The sequence below is a fragment of the Hyperolius riggenbachi genome, chromosome 11, assembly GCF_040937935.1.
Source record: "Hyperolius riggenbachi isolate aHypRig1 chromosome 11, aHypRig1.pri, whole genome shotgun sequence".
NCBI classification, from domain to species: domain Eukaryota; kingdom Metazoa; phylum Chordata; class Amphibia; order Anura; family Hyperoliidae; genus Hyperolius; species Hyperolius riggenbachi.
In genome coordinates, this window is record NC_090656.1 from 36,740,529 (window position 1) to 36,752,966 (window position 12,438).

The 12,438-nt window shown below is 47.2% G+C and overlaps 1 protein-coding gene across 1 annotated transcript in view; it reads right to left on the reverse strand.

The window, feature by feature from the left end:
- The window catches only part of HSD17B2 (hydroxysteroid 17-beta dehydrogenase 2), an 88,327-nt gene that overhangs the window by 20,247 nt on the left and 55,642 nt on the right, over nucleotides 1-12,438 (reverse strand). Inside the window, exon 3 of the mRNA XM_068259454.1 lies at nucleotides 2,717-2,902. Within this exon, the coding sequence (XP_068115555.1) occupies nucleotides 2,717-2,902 (186 nt within the window). The remainder of the gene's footprint in view (nucleotides 1-2,716; nucleotides 2,903-12,438) is intronic.

Consider the following 12,438-nt stretch of genomic DNA (forward strand, 5'->3'; position numbering starts at 1 on the left):
AAGCTGTTACTCTGTGGCTGCACTGATATTAAACTAGCTGCAGTGTGTGCTGATCAATGCTGCCTCCAGTATGTACAGTATAAGCTATTACTCTGTGCCTGTACTGATAGTAAACTAGCTGCAATGTGTGCTATCTCTGCAACCTCCAGTATGTACAGTATAAGCTGTTATTCTGGGGCTGTACTAATAGTAAACTAGCTGCAGTGTGTGCTGATCTATGCTACCTCTAGTATGTACAGTATAAGCTGTTACTCTGTGCCTGTACTGATAGTAAACTAGCTGCAATGTGTGCTATCTCTGCAACCTGCAGTATGTACAGTATAAGCTGTTATTCTGGGGCTGTACTAATAGTAAACTAGCTGCAGTGTGTGCTGATCTATGCTACCTCTAGTATGTACAGTATAAGCTGTTACTCTGTGCCTGTACTGATAGTAAACTAGCTGCAATGTGTGCTATCTCTGCAACCTGCAGTATGTACAGTATAAGCTGTTATTCTGGGGCTGTACTAATAGTAAACTAGCTGCAGTGTGTGCTGATCAATGCTGCCTCCAGTATGTACAGTATAAGCTGTTACTCTCTGCCTGTACTGATAGTAAACTAGCTGCAATGTGTGCTATCTCTGCAACCTCCAGTATGTACAGTATAAGCTATTACTCTGTGCCTGTACTGATAGTAAACTAGCAACAGTGTGTGCAACAAATGAAGATAGAAAAGTAATTTTAATGATCAAAAATGAAAAAAAGAAATGGCGCATATATATTTCTGACAAATGTTGTATCATTTGTAAAAATATGGATATTCTCTTCAAAATAAACTTGAAGTGAGAGGAATATGGAGGCAACCATTTATGACATATTATAATTGCACATAAGCCGAAAAAGCACAGCCACAACATTTGGAACCGGGTGAAGCCACTAGTAGAATATAAGTAAATTGCAAATATTCTGCTATTGTGCACAGGGCTGGGCCGAAGTAGAGGCAAGAGAGGCTCCAGCCTCAGGGCGCAGTGTGGGAGGGGGAGCCCATCTCACTCAGCTATCATTCCCTTATTGTGTTTGAAGCAGAGAGAAATAAGGAAAGGGGATGCATGGCAGTGACTGCAAGCCAGATGACTAGAGATTAAGGTGTGTGAAATAAACAATTGTATCTATCCTCCTTTTCCTAAAAATGACTTTTTAAGATATTCCACAGTTTTATTTTATATTTAAATCTACGTTTTAAGTTACTGTTCTATTGTTTTTGCTCAATGAGACATTCATTGAAGTATGCCAGAGCTAAAATCTATGAACTATTGTCCCTTTATATCTCTTCCCTGCTCTCAGAAGCCATTTTCTGCTAGGAAAGTGTTTTATAGTTTGAATTTCTTATCAGTGATGGTCACACTGTAGTCTGACCCAGTCCTGACAGGAACTGCCACTTACATACCTGATGTTTAACTCTTTCAGGCAGAGAAAAAAAAGGAACACAGCATAGTTATTTGTGTACTAGGCACTGTACATACACACGTCTATCTCATCATGTCACATGTCACCTCAGGTACCCTTTAAGTTTGATGTTTATGTTTAGGAGATTCTGAAGTCAGTAAGAAAAAAACAACAATCCTTAGAAAAGTTGAGACATCTGACTTTGAATATGGTACATTCACACTGCACTCACGGGGTCAAAAAAGAAAAGTACTTCTTCCAACCCCTAAAAGTCATTTGGGTCCCTCGACGCAGCTCTGGTCCTCCCTGGTCTTGCTGCCCACCTTTAAGGATTGCCGACCGTCGATGGGTCGGCGTCTTCTGCACAAGCACCTGCCCACGTCATCGGGATTGTACTGCGCTGGCGCATGCACAGAAGGCACCAACCCATCGGGGGTCGGCGATCCTTACAGACTGCCAGCGGGACACCGTGGGGGACCAGATCTGCGCCAAGGAACCCAAATGGCTTCTAGGGGCTGAAAGAAGCAACAGGTAAGTAAAACTACTTTTCTTTTCTTTCACTGACTCAGAACAAGTATGCAGATCAGGTGCACAGACTGTATAGAGTCTCATACCCGCCACTGAATCAGAACAAGTGACTGAGAACAACTATGCAGATCAGGTGCACAGACTGTATCGAGTCTCATACCTGCCACTGAATCAGAACAAGTGACTCAGAGAACAAGTATGCAGATCAGGTGCACAGACTGTATCGAGTCTCATCCCTGCCACTGAATCAGAACAAGTGACTGAGAACAACTATGCAGATCAGGTGCACAGACTGCATCGAGTCTCATACCTGCCACTGAATCAGAACAAGTGACTGAGAACAACTATGCAGATCAGGTGCACAGACTGCATTGAGTCTCATACCTGCCACTGAATCAGAACAAGTGACTGAGAACAACTATGCAGATCAGGTGCACAGACTGCATCGAGTCTCATACCTGCCACTGAATCAGAACAAGTGACTCAGAGAACAAGTATGCAGATCAGGTGCACAGACTGCATCGAGTCTCATACCTGCCACTGAATCAGAACAAGTGACTGAGAACAACTATGCAGATCAGGTGCACAGACTGTATAGAGTCTCATACCTGTCACTGAATCAGAACAAGTGACTGAGAACCACTATGCAGATCAGGTGCACAGACTGCATCGAGTCTCATACCTGTCACTGAATCAGAACAAGTAAACGCTGGTGGCCTCCACATGTTCCCTATTCCTTATGCTCTATGTTTTCGGACTCTCACCTGCCAGGCTACACATGGCAACCAGCCTTCCTCTGGATCTCCGCAGTAACGGCAGGAACATCCTGGTCACTCCTACAACACCAAAAAAGTTGACTTCCATACTTTGCTTGTAGAAACTTACAGGGAGCAATTCGCCATCAGCTGCATAGCCGAGGATGCCTGCATTGTGCACGATACCCCACAGGCCTAGAGGGATGGAGATACAAGTGTGTACATTATTCAAGCCCCTCTGTGTCTAAGAGGGGGGAGGGGGAGTGCGGAGAGGAGCAAAAAGGGAAGGGGAGGAATAAGGAGAGGAGCAGAGGGGGAGAGGGGCTGAGGGGGAGAGGAGCAGTGGGGGGATAGGAGCAATAGGGGGCGATGAGAAAATGGGGGGAGAAGAGCAGTGAAGAAGAGCTGAGGTGGAGAGGGGCTGAGGGGGAGAGGAGCAGTGGGGGGAGGAGCTGAGGGGGATAGGAGCAGAGGGGCTCAGGGGGAGATGAGCAGTTGGGAGAGAGAAGCAGTGGGGGAGAGGAGCAGTGGGGGATAGGAGGAGAGGAGCAGTGGGAGGGAAGGAGGAGAGGAGCTGAGGGGGAGAGGAGCAGTGGGGGATAGGAGGAGAGGAGCTGAGGGGGAGATGAGTAGTTGGGGGAGAGGAGCAGTGGGGGGGGGGAGGAGCAGAGGGGGAGAGGAGCAGTGGGGGGGGGAGGAGCAGAGGGGGAGAGGAGCAGTGGGAGGGAAGGAGCTGAGGGGGACAGGAGGAGAGGCGCTGAGGGGGAGATTATCAGTGGGGGGAAAGGAGAAGAGGGGGAGAGGAGCAGTAGAGGGAAGGAGCTGAGGGGGATAGGAGAGGCGCTGAGGGGGAGATGAGCAGTGGGGGGAGGAGAGAGGGGCAGATGACCTGAGGGGGATAGGAGGAGAGGCGCTGAAGGGGAGATGAGCAGTGGGGGAAGGAGAGAGGGGCAGTGGGGGGGAAGGAGCTGAGGGGGATAGGAGGAGAGGCGCTGAGGGGGAGATGAGCAGTGGGGTGGAAGGAACAGTGGGGGCAGAGGAGCAGTAGGGGGAAAGGAGCAGTGGGGGGAGGAGTTGAGTGGGAAAGGAGCAGTGGGGGGGAGAGGGGGAGCGGAGGGGATAAGGAAAGGACAGACGTGAGGAGTGGAGGGGGATAAGGAAAGGACATACGTAAGAAGTGGAGGGGGGTAAGGAAAGGACAGACGTGAGGAGTGGAGGGGGATGGGGAAAGGACAGACGTGAGGAGTGGAGGGGGAAAGGGAAATGACAGACGTGAGGAGTGGAGGGCCACAAGGAAAGGACAGACGTGAGGAGAGGCAAACAAAGGAAAGTACCAAAGAGCGGGGAGGAGCAGAGGGAAGGTATTGGAAGTGGCACCTATCACTGCTAGGTGGTGTGGGTTCTCCCAAGGCACGGAATCACCTGGTCTCCACCAGAGAAGCGAATGACCATCCCTAATAGGAGGTGGATTATTTGCTGTTGGAAACTGCTAAGTTACAACCGAAAGCATGGCCAACACTTCCAATAGTGCAAACTGGGCAATATCCCTGGGCACAGACCCCATAGCAGCTTCCAAATCTCCCCCCTTTCAATGGTGTTACTATGGGGGAGGAGGAGTGTGGAGAGGAGTGGGGGCGGGGATAGAGCAGGTCAAGCTCAAGGAAGGCAGCAGACAAGGCAGAGCTTGAGAAATAAAAACGTATAACATAGTAAGACATAAGATGCTAATGAGCCACAATTCCATCCCTGCCAGACTAAAAAACAAGATGAAAGAAAGAAAAATGACTGTTAAAAATGTACAAAATGTTTCACTAAAATTCTCAAGTTATTTATGTTATTCTTACTATTATTATATTTATGTACAATATATTCCTGCAAATGTCACAGCAAGCTGGTCACCGCAGCATGTTGGGTTAATCTACAAATAACTTAGAAAGCCACTTCTGCAGACTGCAAAGCCAAATACACAGAAACTGGAAACACTAAATTCTGTACTAATCAGTGTTTACATTTTAAATTCAAACTCAGAGTTACAATTTTCTACCAAAAAGTCAATAATTTCAACATTTTCACCAGATCTGAATCCTCATCAGTGGCGTACCTAAGGGGAGGTGGTGGGGACGGGCCGCCCTCAGGTCACCATGGTAGGGGGTGACTCCCGGAGTCCTGATCAGCTGCCTGTGCCTGCTGTGTCTGTGCTCCCCACCAGGTGACATGTAATGCAAAGTTGTGGGCAGCACGGTGGCGTAGTGGTTAGCTCTCTCGCCTTGCAGCGCTGGGTCCCTGGTTCGAATCCCAGCCAGGTCAACATCTGCAAGGAGTTTGTATGTTCTCCCCGTGTCTGCGTGGGTTTCCTCCGGGCTCTCTGGTTTCCTCCCACACTCCAAAAACATACAGATAAGTTAATTGGCTTCCCTCCACATTGGCCTTAGACTACCATAAATACACTACTCGATACATACATAGACATATGACTATGGTAGGGATTAGATTGTGAGCTCCTTGGAGGGACAGTTAGTGACAAGACTATATTCTCTGTACAGCGATGCGGAAGATGATGGCGCTATATAACTAATAATAATAATATTGGGTGAGCGGAAGCTGTGCTGGCATCTCACCTGCATGCCAGAGTCCAGCGATGCCCGGCCTCCTGTCAGCTCAGCTCTTACCCTAGTGTCGGCATCTCTTCAGCCCCATCTACACCATGGGACATTGTAGCGATCCGGCGGCTCGATTAGCCGCCGGATCGCCTCTTCCGCGTGCCCGCCGCGTCCCCGCTCGCCGCGCATGCGCCGCATTCGATTCCCCGCTCGTGCCCGCTCGTCCCCGCCGGCGCCGCTTATCTCCCGCACGATTCCCTGCCATTGTCCCCTCGCGGGGATCGAGCAGGGAATCGGCGGTACGGAGATCCGTCCTGTCGGATCTTATCAATCGGCTCGGCTCGATTGATAAGCAGCATCGCGGCCGCATCTACTCATGTAGATGCGGCTTTCCTGCACTTGTATAATCTTGCAATGCTGGGGGACTCGGGGGAGAGCTGAATGGTGACAGGAGGACGGACATCGGTGGACTCCGCTGTGCAAGTGAGATAACAGCAACAACTTCCGCATGTGCATACTCTCTGCAGCTTTTGCATATGCAGGAGAACAGTACCCAACCACTCGACATAGTTATAATTAACAAAATAATTTTATTTTGAAAAATAGTTGCAATGATTAAAAAACATTAAAAACACCAAAGGTGTAAATATGCAATTCCAAAAGAGTAAACAATAATACACAGGACTCCAAGCCACTGTTTTGGAATTGCATGTTTAGATACCTACCTAGTCCATCACCTTTGGTGTTTTTAATGTTTTTTAATCATTGAAAGTATTTTTCACAATACAATTATTTTGTTAATTATAACCATTTCAAGTGGTTTTGGTGCTGTTAATTGGGTACTGTTCTCCTGCATATGCAAATTGGTATATAGTGACCCACCACATCTGACAGCTGAAATCCTTGGGGAGAGGATGAGAGCTGCACTGAAGTTTGTCAGTCATCAAAGTGTCCACCAATTTGCTCCTAAATATTATTTTCATTCACTCCTCATTGCTATTATTATTATTATAAATATTTGTTTATTTACACAGTGCTGACAATTAATGCAGCCCGATATAGTTGAGTCTGATATAGTGGAGGGCCATTTGGGCTGTGCACTGAACTTCCTTCTTCCTCAAAATACACAAATTTCCTCTATTAAAATGTATCGGCGTGTGTGTGTCAGTTGTAGCAGTATTTGACGTGATTAGACGAAGCATTATTGCATTAACGAGTCAAATATTTGAGTCTTTTTCATCAAGTTACCGTGTCAGGCAACACTGAAACAAAAGAGGAAATTATTCCTCATCCTCTTTAATTTATTATGATTGCCTGTCAGAGGATCGGAGGAAGATAAAGTCTGAATAGGGAAAAGCAGGGAAAGTGATAGACTAAACTTTCTCTCTGAGAGCTCCTCAGAGCGTCAGAACTGATGGCAGGTCCTCTTGAATGCATGTCAGGCCTACCTGCGGAATGTTAAACAGCAGCTGTCCCTTTATTACTACATCCTACAGCTGATCACTGTATTAGGCAAGCAAAGAGGCATAGTTATCTTCTGCAAGTTACAGCCAGTGGCGTAGCAATAGGGGAGGCTACCGCACCAGGGCCCTTGGGCCAGAGTGGCCACCTCTCAACCGCAGCAGGGGTGTAACAAAAGACCCTGCAAGGGATGCAGACCCCACAGGGAGCCCGTAGGGGAGAGAAGTTTCTTTTCCCTGTCCTGAGAGACTGACAACTAAGGGCACGGAGAAAAAAAAACTTTCTGCTCTCTGCACAGTTGTTATAATGACTGTGTCAGCTCAGCCACTGATAAGGAATCATACAAAATTTTGAAGAAATAGATTTGTAGACAGTTCCTATTCAGTGTGCAGCAATGTCTTGTGTACAGTGCAAGCTCTCTACCTCTCTACAAGTGCTCTGTACTGTAGTGATGTTGTAGAAGTCTGCAGAGCCAGTTCTTCTCTATCAGAGATGGACAGAGTGAGTGTAATAAGAAGCTGAGGCTAGGAGCACACTCATCTGTCAGTATGTGTGAAAACATGCACGTTTTATCACAGAAGCTAATGTAATTGATAATAAAAATGCCTGCAGTGTTTCACTGCCAGGCACGTGCACAGGGGGGTGCTCTGGGTGCCCAGGCACCCCCCTTTTTAAAATCTTCAAAAAAAAGGCCCCGCTCACATTGCAAAATAAGCCCCGCCCGACTGTGATAAGCCCCGCCCACCCGCAGGAAGCTCCGCCCCGCCTGGGACACTTTCAAGTGAAGATGCCCAGACAGGAATCCCAGTGTGGCATACTGACCTCTCACTCTACCTAGGACCCATACTGACCTTTACCTCCCCAGCACCCTTATTGACCTCTCCCTCCACCTAGTACCTAGTGACCACTCCCTCCCCTAGCACTCACAGTGACCTCTCCCTCCACCTAGGACCCATACTGACCTCTCCCTACCCAGTACCCACAGTGACCTCTCCCTCCACCTAGCACCCACAGAGACCTCTCCCTTCACCTAGCACCCACAGTGACCTCTCTCTTACCCAGCACACACAGCGACCTTTCCCTCCATCTAGCACCCACAGTGACCCCTCCCCCAGCACCCATAGACCACAGTGACCTCTCCCTCCACCTAGCACCCACAGTGACCTCTTCCTCCCCAGCTCTAGCAGTGATTCTGCCTACCCCAGCACCCACACTGACCTTTCCCTCCCCCAGTACCCACAGTGATTTTTCCCTCCCCCAGTACCCACAGTGATTTTTCCCTCCCCCAGTGGCTACCCTCCTGTCCCCTGCAGCACCTACAGGGACCTCCCATGCCAAAAGCAGCACCTACAGTGACCTTTCCCATTGCCAGCGCCCACAGTGGCCTCTACCAACATCCAGCAACCACAATGACTTCTCTCAGCACCCACAGAAACCTACCCTTCCTCCATCAACCACACTGACCTCTACCTCCCCTAGCAGCAACTATGCCATTCATAGCAGTACCCACAGTGATCTCCCACCCCCTGCACCCACAGCAATCCCACCAATATTCAGCACCCACATTACACTCAACCAGTAACCCCCACTATAGCAAGCACCCAGTACTTGCACCAAGCACCCTGCACCCAATACTCACATCCGGCCTCAATATGGCACTTAGTACTTGCATCAAACAGCCACACCACACCCAATACCTGCACCCCTTCACCTTATAGCTGGCACCCAGTACTCACACCTACATGGCACAGTACTTGCACCCAGCCCCAACATGGCACTCACTACTCACACCTGCACACCGCCTTCACATGGCACCCACTATCTGCACTCAGTACTTACACCCAGAACCCACATGGCACCCATTATTTGCATTCAGCAGCATGACAATCAATACCCCCCTAGCCAGAAACGAGGGGGGGGGGGGAGGCATGCGAGGGAAGGCATTGCCAGGCTCCTTTTTTAAATTTCAGCACCCCCCACTTAAGGACCCTCTGCACGGCCCTGTTCACTGCTGTCTGTTTTTATCTGCATGGGGAAAACACATTTAAGTGTGCAGTAGCCAATTTAATAACATTGCTTCTCAGTTTACCTGTGCAGAAAGCGAGGGGGGGGGCATCCAAAGTTTCGCAAGGGGGGCCAGTTGTTTCTAGTTACGACCCTGAACCGCAGTATTAGCTCTTTGTTGGTCCTGTGCTGGTAATATTTACTTCTTTAGATGCTTTGAATGGTAGTAGTCATTAACAAATCATTCCCTTCTTGCACCTCTGACACTGTGGGCATCCTTGGCTGGTTTTGGTGCGCTGTGTCAATTATTATATATAGAGTAAAGGGGGAGGGGGCAGGGGGGGCAATGTAAAGCTTGCACTAGGGCCCGCAGCACCTTAGCTAAGCTACTGGTTGTACCAGAATGTTTTTGGTTGGTTTGAAATTTATAAACAATGTTTTTGGGAGATCTGAAAAGAGCTATGACAGTTTGAGAAGCCATTTTGCTAAACTAGGAGTTCATTTTTCTTTAGTTAATTATTTTTTCTTTCCTTTTACCTACAGGCACTTGTGTTTATGGAAAAAGCTCCCTCCTGCTCTCCCTGCTCTGCTGATGATAATACACTTGTCAAGAAAGCCCAACTCTGGCATCTGGCACTGATTTATATAAGGGCAGGGCCATATTTCTGGAAAAGCTCCAAAGGCCCTGGCCTTGGGTGGCAGCAGCCTAATGGGGCACTTGGACATTAAATAAGGGAACCTGTACACAAATGGGAGGGGCTGCTGTACATGGATGATACACATGGAAGAGGGGCTGTACATGGAATGGGAGGGGGCTGCAGTACATGGATGATACACATGGAAGAGAGGGCTGCACATGGAAGGGGAGGTGCTGCTATACATGGATGATACACATGGGTAGAGGGGGCTGCACATGGAATGGGAGAGGCTGCTATTCATGGATGATACACATGGAAAAGTGGGCTGCACATGGAAGGGGAGATGTCTGCTGTCCATGGATGATACACATGGAAGAGGGGGCTGCACATGGAATGGGAGGGGCTGCTGCACAAGGATGATACACATGGAAGAGGGGCTGTACATGGAATGGGAGGGGGCTGCTGTACATGGATGATACACATGGAAGTGGGGGCTGCACATGGAATGGGATGGGCCGCCGTACATGGATGATACACATGGAAGAGGTGGCTGCACATGGAAGGGGAGGCGCTGCTATACAAGAGTGTGCACCAAAACCACCTGTCTCACTATTATTTGGCCAGAAGAGAAATAAATGTTTTACTCTTCTCCTTTAGGTTGACAATGATGCCGAGTTTGAATTTCCCAAAATAATTATATTTTGTAAAGTTTTTATAAAAATTGCAAATTCAGTTGAAAATATTGATCGTTTCACCAGCTCATTCCTGTTGGGTTAGTTACTCTTGAGACTTTAAAGAGGAACTTCAGCCTAAACAAACTTTGATGGGGCGGAGCTTAGCTTATAAGCAGCTAAAAATTAGGCTTAGGTATAAAAAATAAAGTTCTGATGCTGTGAACCTGTTAACCACTTGAGGACCACAGTCTTTTCGCCCCTTAAGGACCAGAGCCTTTTTTCCATTCAGACCACTGCAGCTTTCACGGTTTATTGCTCGGTCATACAACCTAACACCTAAATGAATTTTACCTCCTTTTCTTGTCACTAATACAGCTTTCTTTTGGTGCTATTTGATTGCTGCTGCGAGTTTTAGTTTTTATTATATTCATCAAAAAAAGACATGAATTTTGTCAAAAAAATGACTTTTTTAACTTTCTGTGCTAACATTTTTTAAATAAAGTAAAATTTCCTATACATTTGAGCGCGAAACTTATTCTGCTACATGTCTTTGATAAAAAAAAAAACATTCAGTGTATATTTATTGGATTGGGTAAAAGTTATAGCGTTTACAAACTATGGTGCCAAAAGTGAATTTTCCCATTTTAAAGCATCTCAGACTTTTCTGACCACCTGTCAGGTTTCATAAGGTGCTAAAATTCCAGGATAGTATAAATACCCCCCAAATGACCCCATTTTGGAAAGAAGACATCCCAAAGTATTCACTGAGAGGCATGGTGAGTTCATAGAAGATTTTATTTTTTGTCACAAGTTAGCGGAAAATGACACTTTGTGACCACAAAAAAAAAAATTCCATTTCTGCTAACTTGTGACAAAAAAAAAAAATGAAATCTGCCACTGACTCACTATGCTCCTCTCTGAATACCTTGAAGTGTCTACTTTCCAAAATGGGGTCATTTGTGGGGTGTAGTTACTGTCCTGGCATTTTGGGGGGTGCTAGATTGTAAGCACCCCTGTAAAGCCTAAAGGTGCTCATTGGACGTTGGGCCCCTTAGCGCACCTAGGCTGCAAAAAGGGGTCACACATGTGGTATTGCCATACACAGGAGAAGTAGTATAATGTGTTTTGGGGTGTATTTTTACACATACCCATGCTGGGTGGGAGAAATATCTCTGTAAATGACAATCTTTTGATTTTTTTTTACACACAATTGTCCATTTACAGAGAGATTTCTCCCACCCAGCATGGGTACGTGTAAAAATACACCCCAAAACACATTATACTACTTCTCCTGAGTACGGCAATACCACATGTGTGGCACTTTTTTGCACCCTAACTGCGCTAAGGGGCCCAAAGTCCAATGAGTACCTTTAGGATTTCACAGGTCATTTTGAGAAATTTGGTTTCAAGACTACTCCTCACGGTTTAGGGCCCCTAAAATGCCAGGACAGTATAGGAACCCCACAAATGACCCCATTTTATAAAGAAGACACCCCAAGGTATTCCGTTAGGAGTACGGTGAGTTCATAGAAGATTTTATTTTTTGTCACAAGTTAGCGGAAAATGACACTTTGTGAAAAAAAACAATAAAAATCAATTTCCGCTAACTTGTGACAAAAAATAAAATCTTCTGTGCCTACCGCTGTGTCTGCAGTTCCCTACTCTCTAATAGTGTACCTGCTCGTGGTACCTCTCAAAACACTCCCCTAGGCATAGGCCAGGCTGGTCAGGACAGGTGGGACAATAAACAGTGGTGTCACACCTTATTCCCTCCCTGCTGCAGACACGACGTTTTCTTCGGATTCGGTGACCTGGGGTACTCGGAATTGGATAGGCGTAATGCCTTCCATGCAGCCGGCTAGTTGCATCTTGGGATTGGGCCACGGCACCTCCTGGATACAGGAATTCCATCACGATCTGTTTATGAAATTGAATAAACGATCCAGTTCTCCCCGCCTTACTGTAGAGAACAAAGCTGTTGTAAATTGCCAATTGAATGAGGTAAAAAGACACTTTTTTATACCAGCGTCTTGTTTTTCGGGCAACTAAATAGGGCGCTAACCTCTGGTCATTGAAGTCCACCCCTCCCATGTTAGTATTATACTCGTGGACGACAAGAGGTTTTTCAATGACCTTAGTTCGCCTTTGAATTTCAACTGTCGTGTCTGCGTGAATGGTGGACAGGAAGTAAACCTCCCTCTTGTCCTTCCATTTCACCGCGAGCAGGTCGTCAGCACACAAGGCGGCCCTCTGCCCCCCGTTCAAGTCTGGTGGTAATAAGCCGTTGGGGGAAGCCCCGGCGACTAGGCCGCACGGTGCCACAGCATCGGATTTTTTCTATTTTTAAGTGCTGA